The sequence below is a fragment of the Anas platyrhynchos genome, chromosome 1, assembly GCF_047663525.1.
Source record: "Anas platyrhynchos isolate ZD024472 breed Pekin duck chromosome 1, IASCAAS_PekinDuck_T2T, whole genome shotgun sequence".
NCBI lineage: Eukaryota > Metazoa > Chordata > Aves > Anseriformes > Anatidae > Anas > Anas platyrhynchos.
This window is the reverse complement of record NC_092587.1, coordinates 108006194-108018889: the sequence shown is the minus strand read 5'-3', so window position 1 is coordinate 108018889 and position 12696 is coordinate 108006194. Positions and strand designations below refer to the sequence as shown.

At 40.0% G+C, this 12696-nt stretch overlaps 1 protein-coding gene across 4 annotated transcripts in view; it reads left to right on the top strand.

Annotated features, from left to right (window-relative positions):
- The window catches only part of APP (amyloid beta precursor protein), a 213010-nt gene that overhangs the window by 52676 nt on the left and 147638 nt on the right, over positions 1-12696 (top strand). For all 4 annotated transcript variants that reach the window (XM_038187849.2, XM_038187846.2, XM_038187842.2 and 1 more), the window contains exon 3: positions 11471-11600. In XM_038187849.2, coding sequence (XP_038043777.1) covers positions 11471-11600 — 130 coding nt within the window. The remainder of the gene's footprint in view (positions 1-11470; positions 11601-12696) is intronic.

Genomic DNA, 12696 nt, shown 5'->3' with positions numbered 1-12696 from the left:
GTTACCACTAACGTTTAATGTAAGGATGCCTTTGTTGAACTGCAGGGGTGCTAATCTTATGATTTTTCATCCAAAACAGGTAAAAGCAGAATCTGCACTCTTAACGTCTGAAGAAATAAAAGCTAGCTGGCTGTTTTTATTGTAGTCACAAAAGTGAACCTGGCACTGTCATCATTTAAAAAGCAGTTACAGGAGCATTTTGTGAATATTATGTTTCTTTGATACTTGAGGAGGTATGTGTTGAAGTAGCATAAACAGTGATGAGAGAGTTCTTTATTGTCTACCTTTTCTATAGAAATTATCTCCATTTTATTAAACATCTCTTAAAATTTGGAAAGAAGCAAGAACCTCCGAATAACTTACTATCTGGTTGTATGCCAAGTATCATAACCAAATACTATCAGCATACTGGTAATAAGACTTTTCTGCAACATTCTTGTGAAGTTTCTTGCTGTGTCCATGATACATCCTTTCTTGCTGCTTCAGAGACAGGAGTACACCAAAGTGTGCCGTTTTGAATTCCAGACTCGGGACTTTTCTTCACTGTCCTGTTTCTTGAGCAGATGAATGAATGTGGAGCTTGCTTTCAGAACTGTCTTCTCTCCAGTCTTTTTCTGTGCATAGTCACCTTTTTTGCAGCAGTGTCAGCATGAGTGGAACAAACTGTTCTGTAGCCTTGATGTTAAATGAGTACTTCTTTACTGTTGTATTTTCATGCTATGCTTTACTTGATGTGGGGGAACTGCCCCTTGGAGGTAATGGTAGTTCAGCTGAGAATAGCAGTTGTTGTGTCAGTTGTCATCTTCCTTCTGGTTTTAATTTCAAATCCATAATTTGTGAGTGAGGGCTGCAGGCTCTGCAAGATTCATTTGCTTATTTGAGCGTGGTATCAGAATTTTATTTCTGAGAGGGTATCTCAAATATGACACAACTTACCTCACTCTTGACTCTTACCTAGGTTTTGTACAACAAGAACTTTGCTGGTGAAGTGTGGCAGGTATACAAACAGTAACCTCCTTGGAAGTCTGTTGTAGAAAAAGAAATGGTGAGGCTTTACGTTATGGTAAAATACCATACTCAGGTGATGACCACCTCATTTCTTGCTTTGCTGTCAAACTGGCAGTTGGTCACCTTTGGAGTCCAGGGTGCAGCTTGATGGGGAGAGGCACTGGCTGACAGCCTTTCTTCTTGAAACAAAAGATGGCTCAGAGCTCCTTCTGTTAAATACCCACAGGATGTCATTCATGGGTTCAGGATACTGTTTTATTTCTTTAGTAACTACGGTAATCAGGAGGAAATTAGGATTAGCGGGTTTTCAGTCTGATTCAGCAACTGGAAATAAAGGAGCAAATTGGTTTACTCATAAATCCAAATTTTTACATGTTTCATGAACAAATCTACAAGGTTTGTTGCAAAGACATTTGCAGGTGGCAGCTGTTACATATTTCTACATACCCTTTTTCCCTTACCCTGTTCCCCAGGAGATTTGAAATGTCATGAAGCAGAATGAGAGAAATAGTAAGTGCAATTTTTGAATAAAAGTGAATATTGAATGATCTGGGAAGCCATAATACTTCGATAGTTAATGATGATACCTTAATATCCCATCAGACATTAGCTTTCAATAATGCCTTGTGAGCTTCATCAAAGGTATGAGCAATAGTTGCAGTTACACACGCATCAGAAATTACACCATGTTACATACAAGTTGCCTCCTTAGCGAATTGCCTTCTCCACATGACCTGCTGAGGCCTCCATTGCTTTCCCTACAGAGCTTTTCCCTGTACTACTTTTTTTTTTTTTTTTCCTTTCACAACAAAAACATGTGAAATGAATTTCTGCTGAAATCCGAGCAATGTTTATAACATTGTTTTTAGCATCCATTTTATTTTTCTTTAACAAAGTTCATCACTGTTTTGGGAAGGAACTTTGAAAATTTTCAAAATTCAGATTTTTTAGTATACTTGTTTTAGAAACTGAGCATTTCTTTGGATTATTGGTTTCCTTTTTTTTTTTTTTTTTTTTTTTTCTGTTTTCCCTAACTCAATAGAAATTGGTTAGTAGAAGTTCACAGAAAATAACAGTAATTAAAGGGGGAAAAAGGGAGGAAGAAGAAGGGGAAAAAGGAGGCACGTGATGTGGAAGTTTTCTAATCTCCTATGTGTAATTTCCAGACTCCTAAAGTGTTTCCAATAGTATGTATCTCAGTGGGGTTTTTTGTTTTGTTTTGTTTTGTTTTTAAATGGGGGATATGTAGATATTATAAAGCGAAATCCTAAATAAGTCCAAGCTGAATCAGCTTATTCTACTTTCAGACTGTGACAGGGCATACTGTGATACTGTGTACACATTTTTTGGAGCATTGTCATTTTATGGTGTACCCTATTTAAACTGACGCCTGTGAAATGCAAACAGTGAATGAACTTCTGTGTTGGTGGCTGCTGCAGATTGCAGTTCCCTTGAATAGGTAGGGCTTCGGAAACACACACCAACAGTTTTGATAAGATGAGCATTGATAGTAAACTTCATTTAATCTGAAATACAGTTAGTATTGGTAACAGAGGTAATAAATGCCTAATTTATCTTCAGTCATATTCTTTTCCATGCTGATGTTTTAAGAGAGCAGTTTACAAGCAAGAAACATTACTGAGTGTTTTCTGTTGATGTACTTACGATGTCTTCATTCCTCGTGTTTAACTTATCAATTTTTGAAGGTAAAGTGTATTTTAGCCTATCAGGTACCTTGATAGTTTCTAGGTTGCAAATTTCCCTACCTTTTTCTCTATTCATTTCACTGCAGAATTAAGCCAAGCTGAATGCATGGTTTTCTTGTGTTCTGAATGATGGAGTATAACCAGTATTTCAGAATGTGCCATTACATTACTACTTCATATTCTTCATAGTAGGCCCTGAAGTTGATTTCATAAAAAGGGAAATCGCATCCTTGTTTGTCTCTTGGGGCATGCAAACAACTGAATCTAGGCTCTTAGTTTAATAAATCACCCGTTGGCTAGTTCCACAGTAAACTCAAGAATGCATAAATTAATTAGATTATTAGAAATGAGTTCCCAGGTCTGCTACTTTGTGACAGTTCTTGCATGGCCCCAAGGACACTGATGACATAAAGTAGGTCGTTTTGTAAGCAATGAAACCCGTTGGAGTTCAATAGAGAACAATTATATTTTTTTCTCAAGTATATTTTCATAGCTGCTGCTTGGGTTTGTCATATCCTATAGCATACTCAACACACAGAATTAACAACCCAATCAACTATAGCCATGTATGTTCCCATCTGACAAAAAGATGTGCGGTTTCTTCGGATGAATCTTGTGAAACTAGTCCGGGTAGGTAATTTGGTGATACAAAATGGGTTGCAGCCTGGTAATATTGAAGATTATTTTTTTTTTTTTAATGCAGGAGAGAAGGAAACTGGCTTTCTACTGGTGGTGACTTCCACAGTGCTAATAAATTGCTTAACTGAGTGCTTTCAGAATACCACCCTGTCTTCGGGCAGAAGGTCTGGCTCCTTCCCTACTGTTCCTTTCTGAAACATATCACACATGAGATGAAATAGTGTTGTTCCATCTTCATGATGATAGTATAACAAAATAGAAGGGTTGGATTGACTTTTTGCCTCTTTTTATTTTTTCTTTTTTGAAAGAAAAGGCACTATGCATTGCCTTCTTCCCACTGACATGTGCTATGGGAGCGATGGCAGCCTGTAGGAGAATCCCAGAAACCAGACCCAGGCTCTCTAGCTGCTTGTACTGTCCCACCTTGCTTTACATGGTGATGCTGTGCTCCACGCAACCCTTGAAGAGGTAATGGGAAGGATGAAAGTTTGTCTTGTGCCTGAAGAAGGAGATTTTTTGGCTTTGGAACTACTGGCTGCCAGGTTTCCCCTCTTGGGGGCTTTGCTGTGACCCCTGTCATGGTCAAAAGCAGTCCTTATCCTTTGTACATGATGTGTGACCTGGAGATGAAAATACTCTGGTAAGTGAGGTATGCTACTGCCTCACTGCTCTGATACTTAACCTTACTCCTGCAGAGATTAAATTTCAAAACCAAAAAGGCTGAAAAACAAAACTATTGCTTCTAGTGATGCTGTAGAGTAACAGGCAGGTGTAGTCACCGTTTCTGTTTGTGCTTGAGCAGAGTAACACAGAACGGGCTTCAGGTGGCCTGGCAAAGCGGGCTCTGGCACCTCTGTCTGAATAAAGGTTTCTCCCTGCAGAGACATAGAGGTGTTTGTCGCATTTAAATGAGTAAGTGCTGAAGGTGGATGAGCAAACAGCTTACAAGAGGCCATGAGTCTAACCCTGTTTGCTCTGAGGTTTTGTAGTTTGACCAGCTGGATCTCCTCCATAATTATACAGGAGAGGCTTTGCAGACCTGGCGCGGTACACAGAATTTCTGGCAGGGCTAGGAGTTTTGGTTTGGTTTTCTTATTGCATGCAAACATATTTGTGTTGTAACATCAAGGACTTGAAAGGCGGTGAGGGGTTGACCAGGCAGGCTTGTTTCTGCTCCCATATGCTTCTGCTTTCCCTGTGCAGAGGAAGCGCTCAGAGGAAGACAGTGTGGGAGCATGCAATTAAGCCTCTGCTAAAGCATGCAGCCCTGTGTGTGAATTAAGGTTGAGCACACTACCTCAAGTCTGGCAGGTTTTTTGAATGCTTTAATTATAAGATAAGTAGCAGTCTTCTGTGAAAATTGAGTTAAAAACACATTGGGGATTTTTAGGAGAAGGGTTCATGTACCTATGAAGCTGCTTGCAGGCAAACCAACCCAAGTGGCCAGTGAACTAAAAACAGCTCATGGCTTTTTACCACTCTCAGTACCAAAAGAGCTTGGGATACTATACAAGATCTTATATAAACCCTGCTCACAGAGAAAAGCAGTGAAGGCGTGTTTTCATGACCAAGAGTGAATCAGCAGAAACATCATCCTCTTTCCCTTCTTTGCCCTCATCTCCTCTTCCAGCTTCTGGATAATGCCTGAAAGGTTTGTCACCTACCCTCTCCACCCCCAAAACACACACACACATCTACCCCGGTCAGTAATGACAGTCACTGGATTTGCATACTTGGAGGAAAAAATGAAGAGGTTTAAAAGATGCTTTGGAAACTGCACCAGTACAACTGGTTCTGTGTTTATTTGCTTTTCCTTTTCTCAACCTCATCAGGCAAACGAAGGGCTTCCTTGGGCCACAGAATAGCATGAAAAATTGGGATACTCAACAGCCATACAGTTTTGCTTCTTTGAGGAACTGTCTGTGTGGCTGAGAAAGCCGAGGCAGAGTGCAGTCAGGTATGAGGGAGCGGGGCTGAACCGGCAGAGACCTGGCAGAAAACGCGAGGCTTCATTCAGTGTTGACTTGCAGAAGTGTGCTGGGCTGGAGCAGTGAAGATCCTCGGCCAAGTGGCTGCTGGGGCCACAGGCCTATGTTATACAGTGTGTTTGCTGTGCAACCACGGCAGTACCACAGCGTGTGCAGTGCTACTGGCAGGGCAACCATTCCTGCTTTTACTCGGCAATGAGATTTCAAATTTCATAACCTTCCATGAGGATAGGCTCACTGGGACGAGATGTTTCTGCATAACACCGCTTTGAGGAAAAGCAAAAAAGACAAGGAGGTGGTGACTGTGAAATGAGCAAGCGTGGCAACGTACGGTTTATTTCCCATGAAACACAACAGCTGCTGCCTGCAGATTTTGGCCCTCGGGGGCTGCCCAGAGTAGTCAACTTGACCACACGGAGCAGGGCCTTGGTGTCAGCCTGCTGAAATCTTTCAAAACCTTGCTTGGCATCATCCCCTCCTGGCAGCTCAGGGCAGGGATTATGCCTGTGTCTGTGACAATTCAGTGTCCATGTGGGAGGACTGCAGAGCTGATGGATTCACTGTGCTTTGTGGTTACAGTGACCATCAATTCACCTGGAAAGTCTACAGGTCTAATCAAGAGGTAGGGCTAGAGCAGATGCACTGAAGGCATGGCTTAAAAATCATAACCTGGGCCACAATTACTGACCAAACAGGGAAAAAGTAGGATAGCTGGCTGAAATGCATAGGAGCATAAAGGTAGTAAGTCCTCGTAGTTACATCTGGTACCAACATGTTCAATAAATTAGCTTTTTTTCTTCCTTATTTTTTCAAGGAGTTCAAGAGAAGGTCTTTCCACAGCAGTTTGTGAGGCCCATGTTCTTTTTCTCATGGAGGTTTTTAGCTTTGACATTTTTTTCAACCTTCAAGTTACATAACTATGCAGCAGAAAATACAAAAAGTGAACAGCAAAACAGAAAAGCTGAGTCTTCAAAGCCTCTTGCTTCTGAAGGCCTGAGCCTGGGTTTAGGTATTAATTGATAGAAAGCCAAAATTACCCTATACCAAGACCCTCCATAGTAATGTAGAAAAGTAGTTGTAAAAAAAAAAACAAAAACACAAACAAACAGTAATAAACTAGAATATTTTGTCGTGAGTAGTAAATTGAATCTGCACAGCTGCCTGTCGTGCAGATACCCTGCTCTCAGTCTCACAACCTGTATTTCATTCCGGTTTGGCTGTGCTTGTGTAATCGCTGCTCATGTGATGCCACTGCTGTTGCTGTTGGTCTAGGACAGCTGGGAACCTGCGATGTTGATGCTTCAGAAGCTGTAGACTGGAAAGCTTGCAGAAATACTGGACGCACGGAAATAATTGTCATGTGCTTCCTCTGAGCGTGCCAAACTCTTGCAAATGAGCGTGGTGTGTCTGCTCATCACAAGTTGACTTCATCGTCCTGCTGTGTCAGGTGTTGTCACACAGAGTAAAAGGCAGATCTAGAAAGTAAATGTGTGCTGTAATTTAAGCCAAGGTACTGTGTGCAGGTACAGCAAACAACTGAAGGATTTGGGTAAAAAAAAAAAAAAAGGAAATGATAATAAAAAAATGTATCTACTTTTGACTGATGATTGGTGGCAAGTTGTGGCAGACTACTACACATTTCTGATTTGAAGGAGTCAAAATTCAAATTGATGTGGGATACACTTCAGAGAAAAATACTGAAATGTTTAATTAATGGCAAGTGATTACAATATGATAGTTCTGCACCTTAAACAATTATTTTTGCCTCTTGCCATGGTTCTCTGCAGTCTTAAGCTGTTGGTGAAGATGGATACCAGTTACTAATTAAACTTTACTTTAAATTTGTTAGTCTAACATACTGTTGTTTTTTTCTGTTCACATTAATGTGTAATACCCCCTTGTATTTTACAAAGAGTGTGTGTGCATGTGTTTATGTGCAAGTGTGTGCCCATATGTTTTCAGTTTAAGTGTTGTCATTGATGGAACATACTCATGATGGAGGATCATGAAGTAACTCAAGGCATTTGAGACTAAAACCGAATTCTGCTCTCTCCCCTGTGATGATTTTGCTTTTGAAATATGTAGGAAAAGATCCTTAAGCTCAAGCAGATCTCAGAATAAATCTGTAATGGTAATTCCAACTATACATGTTATGATAGCAATTCAAGATTTATATGTAGTGATTTCTACTGTTATTGTTATCTTAGTCGCATAATTAAAAAATAAATAAAAAAGAAATGGCTCCACTAAAATCCTAATCAGCTAACATTGTAAACCTTTCAATAATGTAATGGAATAATTTGATAAAAGAAACAATACTCTGAATGGTCACAATTACTTTAGAGATGAGGGAGGTAATGAATAATACCCAGAGATGAAATCCTCTGCTTTTGAATAGAAATGTCTTTTAGTGTCAGAGATGACTGTCTCGTATGATTATGCTCAAGTATTACTTCAAGGCTGCACCAAGCTAAATGGAGTTTGTTCACTTCTGCCAAGCAGATATGGCTGAATGAAACTGCTTCGTTACTAAAATCATCTCCTCCACCTCCCAATTTCTTCACGTTTTTCCTCTTCCCCATCTGTTTTAAGATACCAAATCTGTTGAATAACACGTATTCGATGAGGTTATTATAACACTGTCACAACTGTATCATCAATACCTTTGTGTGATCAAAACTCCTTTTATTAAAGGACACTCAAATTTTACTTCTAAATCCAAACATCATCAGACTTCAGAGTAGTGAACGTGGCCTCTCTGTGTCACCTTAAAGTCTGAAGAGGCTGAGTGCAGAAGCATTTGTTTGTTTTGCTTCTGAAGTTAATTTAAGGAAATTTACTGATGAAAATTGACATAAGTAATGATCTAACTGTAAATTTCCATTGCCACTTAAAATTTTTAGATTGTTGACCTCTTCCTTCCACCACTTTTAAAATGTGTTGAAGGAATGGCTGTGTAACAAGTTGTGATCAAGTTGGAAGCTTTCGATGTCCTGTAATTTTCTAAAGCTACCCACTCTGTCTGGAGGGAACAATGGCTCATTAGGGACACTATAAATAAATATGAATCCCATTTTTCTATGCCACTAAGTAGGTCCCACTTCAATTCAGAGCAAGTGTCTTACATAAGTCTAGTTAGGGGAACTTTCGTCAGTGCATGCCAATTACTGGCGTTAACCTATTGATAATGACACTCAAAGCCTGTTTTCTCATGTGAAGGGTGGACAGAGCTTTGTGTGAACCGTCAAAGGAAATTAGGAATTAGGTAACTGATGTAGGAGCAGAAGAAGAGGCTTCTTTGTATTTCTTCTTCCTTGAGTCATTTGGACAAACTGTTAACTCCTTAGAATTTGGTCTGCTGTACAAACCAATAGTTAAAATGATGGTTCGGGGACATAATGAAAATAAAAATAGTGCATTAATTCCTCCCCCAGCCAGCCTTGCTGTTTAAGATGGTGTAAGACTCTGCAGTGATAGTTCAGCCTTACTCATTAGCAATTCACCTCAGGAAAGCAGCTAAATGTGTCTTTGTTCTCAAGTGTCAGGATTCAGTTTCCAGTTGTTTTAAAGCTTTGTACACGTTCTGTGGATACACAAACTATTTGGAGTTTTTCCTTAATGTCGTTTTTTTTCACATTCTGGTCCAGCTGTTTTGACTTTTTTTTTTTTTCTGATTTAAGAGATTTACTTCCTCATACGTGATGAGGGACACAGGGACACTTAACCCTGAGAAACGTTCAAATGGCCCTCGTGAGAATGTGTCAGTGACACCGTGTGCTGTATCACGCACGTGGTTTGTGCCAGCATCCGATGTTACAGCCTGTGGGCTGTAATTAGTGCAGCGTCTGGGGAGGTACAAACTTGTGAGACTGTAGGGTGGTGATGATGATAAAGGTGGTGTCCGAAGAAAAGCAAATCTTTCAATTTTATCTTCCTCATTATCTCTTGAGCCGGCCGTGGTGCCTTGCGGTGTAATGTTTTCACAGCAGTTGAGGTGTGAAATTTCCCACCATGGTGCAATCCTAATCCGTTCTTGCAGTGCTGGAACAAGAGTCGAGCACGAGCGTGTGCAGACCTGTCTGGTGGAAGTGGGGAGGCAAAGGCGAAAGATAATGAGGTTGAAGAGGACAGGAGAGCTTTCATTTAATTTGCAACCTTGCTGTTTCTGTTCAGAATCCAGTATTTGAAGCACAGGGGGAGCAGTAAGTTCTTCTGGAGCTGCTTTCTAAAAGCGTATCGGGAATGTTTTATTTGTAATGCGGGTGGTGACCATCAGCCCTGGTCACCTGCTGCAGAGCAAACAAGAGAACCAAGCAAAGCCAAATCTTCTGAACTTAGGGAAACTTTTCTGTAAGTTTTCAGTTCTGCTCTGTGGGCTTCATCTGAAGTCTAGCATGCTGGGTTAGGATAGAAGACTGCACCTGACACCTGCATCGTAGTGAGCTGAGGGGGCTAAAGTGGAAAAAGCATTTCAGATAACTCCTGTGATGTGCCTACGTCTGATAAGTATATGATTAAATAGTGCTGTTTTGTAGTACAGGCAAGGCTGGCATTCAGTCTTCTCAGCATAAAGTACAGTTTTCAGGTACTGTACTTCTTTCTCTAACTGGTATTTTCTTCAGCATTGCTATTGTGCCTGGTCTTGTTTTGTGTGATAATCCTTTTTTCTCAGTGAGGGCTGCAAAGGTTGTTACGGTGATTTTCCAAGCATTGGTTTTGGACTTGCAAAAGTCACCCATCTTGACTCTTCAGTTGGGTTTATATTCTTTTTTATGCAGATGGTCCAAAAAAAATCTTCCAGTTAGCTGCTTTTCCTCGGGGTTGTTTGTATTTTCCTTCTCTGTTGGTAGGTATGAGTGGGCTGAGTTTTCAGTCTGCCCAAATCCTGAGATTTGACATACTCGGAAATTGGTCAAGACTGCTTGAGGAAAGGTGAAGGAAAGTTAGTCCCTTCTGAGTCTGATGTTAGGGCTGGCAGACGGCTGATGGGAAAAATCAAAAGTACGAGCCATAGGCTATGGTAGCTATAGGGTGGTATGGGGAGAGTTGGGAGCGTGGAGTGAAGCAGCTGGGGCTGAGCATCACACTGAGCACATTTTGCAGGTTTTGCTTTGGTTGTATGGAGTAACATCCATTAATGGCTGGGGAGGTGTTTGATGTGCTCCTGGAGCACATCCTCTGCTTTGGTTTTATCCATTAGGAATCTAGTTTGCCTGCTCTGAAAACCCTCCACAGCGTGAACCTCAGCATTGCTAGAGGTAATGTGCCTCTCATGAGCTGAAAAGCTCCTAGAAATGCTCTCTGTACAAGGTGACGGCGAGGTGGGTATGCACAAAAGGTCAGCAGCTAAGACTTGTCCAGAAAATTGGCAAAAGAGGCCAGAGGAGCTGTTACTGACAGTAAAATAATAATTAAAAAAGGTGTCTATGTTTAAAGGACTGAGGTAGATGAAAAAGGCAAGTATGTAGTTTGATCAAAGCTGTGGCTTCCCAATAAATTAGTCATCCTGTTTGCTGGTGGCATGGCTGCGGGTGTTGAAAGAGTATTACATTATAAAGAACAGACTGGATTTTGATCTCAGCCGTTTAGTAAAGTTGGAAAGGCATTTGTACTGGTGATACAAACCTAAATATGAATAACTGATTGAACAAAATATTACGCAGACTGCAGTGGGACAGAATATGATGTTGGTTAAAATGATTAAGAGAAACACAAAGGCATGCTGTTAATTCTAGATGTGTGGAGTTTAGGACCAATATGTGGAGTTTTGGAAGGACAGTGATATCCTGGATATGAAGGAGGGGGTATTTTAGTCAACCATGAAGCACCTGTTCAGGTGATCTTCAGCTTAAGCAAGTCTAAGCAGCCAAGTTGTATCTTGACAGCCATCTGTTACCACCATTGTATTGTGAGCTGGCAGCTGCATGTTTTTACTGACAAACAAATACACTGGCTTTTTAGGCAAGTGTCCATGCTTATACCACAAAGTCAATGGAAATATAACGTACAGCAGAAGAGGGAGAAGATAGGAAAGGGAGTATTGTGTTACGATTTCCATTTTACATATGGCGTGACCCAGAGTGATAACATTTGTGATAACATTTTTCTTCTTTATATTTTTAATGTTAGGTTTACCCAGAATTGCAAATTACCAATGTTGTCGAAGCCAACCAGCCAGTTACAATCCAAAACTGGTGCAAGAGAGGATGGAAGCAGTGTAATGGTCACCCACATATTGTGGTTCCCTACAGGTGTTTAGGTGAGTAGTTGTCTTTTTCCTGCTCTTTGAAGTTTCTATCTCTTTATGACAAAAAGTACAGAGTCTACATAAGTATCTTTTGTATCTCTATATTATTATTATCTTCTCTGAGGAGGGTTTTGTCCAATTGTCCAGTCCTTTGGAACTACCTTAAATAGAAAATGCTCTTGATATTCCTGATGCTATTTTCGTGAGTGACTGCAAAACAGACTTCTGATTACTCCCCAAATTTTTGCCACTGTCTGTCATATACTTTTCTTCCATATAAACATTCCTCTGTGCCCAGTTTACAGTCCTTTGCTTATAAGCTATCCACCTTTTCCCTAAATATGTACTGTTTTTTTTCATTATTATTTGCATATTAAGTCTTCGGACTGTTACTGTGAAAGCCAAAGGGCTTTATTTTTGTTGAAAGCAAGCAAAAAAATAGACAATAAAACACCATTTTTTCTTCAGATTCCTTTTTGTAGCAATAGCTATTCTCTCCTGCGTCCTTGGTACTTTGAATTGGTTCAGCAATTTAAAAGGGAGGTTCATTCCTTTGGATTCTTCTGTTTGTCTGTTTTTTATTTTGTTAACCTTTAATTCTTTGTTAGCATTCATAAAATTGAGAATCATATTAATTTGCTGTTTTCATTAATATTCTAATCACATCTTTATCTTGAAATTATTCCATGGTATATTTAAATACATTGCTTTACCAGTGTCATTTTTGAATCATTAATTGGCAGTCTGGCTTCGTGTTTACATGTTGGAGTTCAAGGTTGGACCTTGCTGTTCTGTTATGCCAGGGCAGATAAAATACTGTGTGGAAAGCATCTCAGGCCTGTTATTTGATGAAACTAATAATGAAAGAAATTCCAGAAGATATGCAACCTTTCTAGAATTTTTATTTATTTTTTATTTATCTGCCTAGAAATATGAGGAAAGCTTTATCATTCGGTAAGGTTTCTAGATCCTGCGTTTGATTGTATGGGTAGGAATTGCATATTTCAAGAGCTGTGGTATGTGTTTGTGATGCCACTGTAGATAAGAATGAGCATGAGTGTTCAGGAAGTACTCAAAGTCAAGACTTCTGGGGAGCACTTTTTTGAAG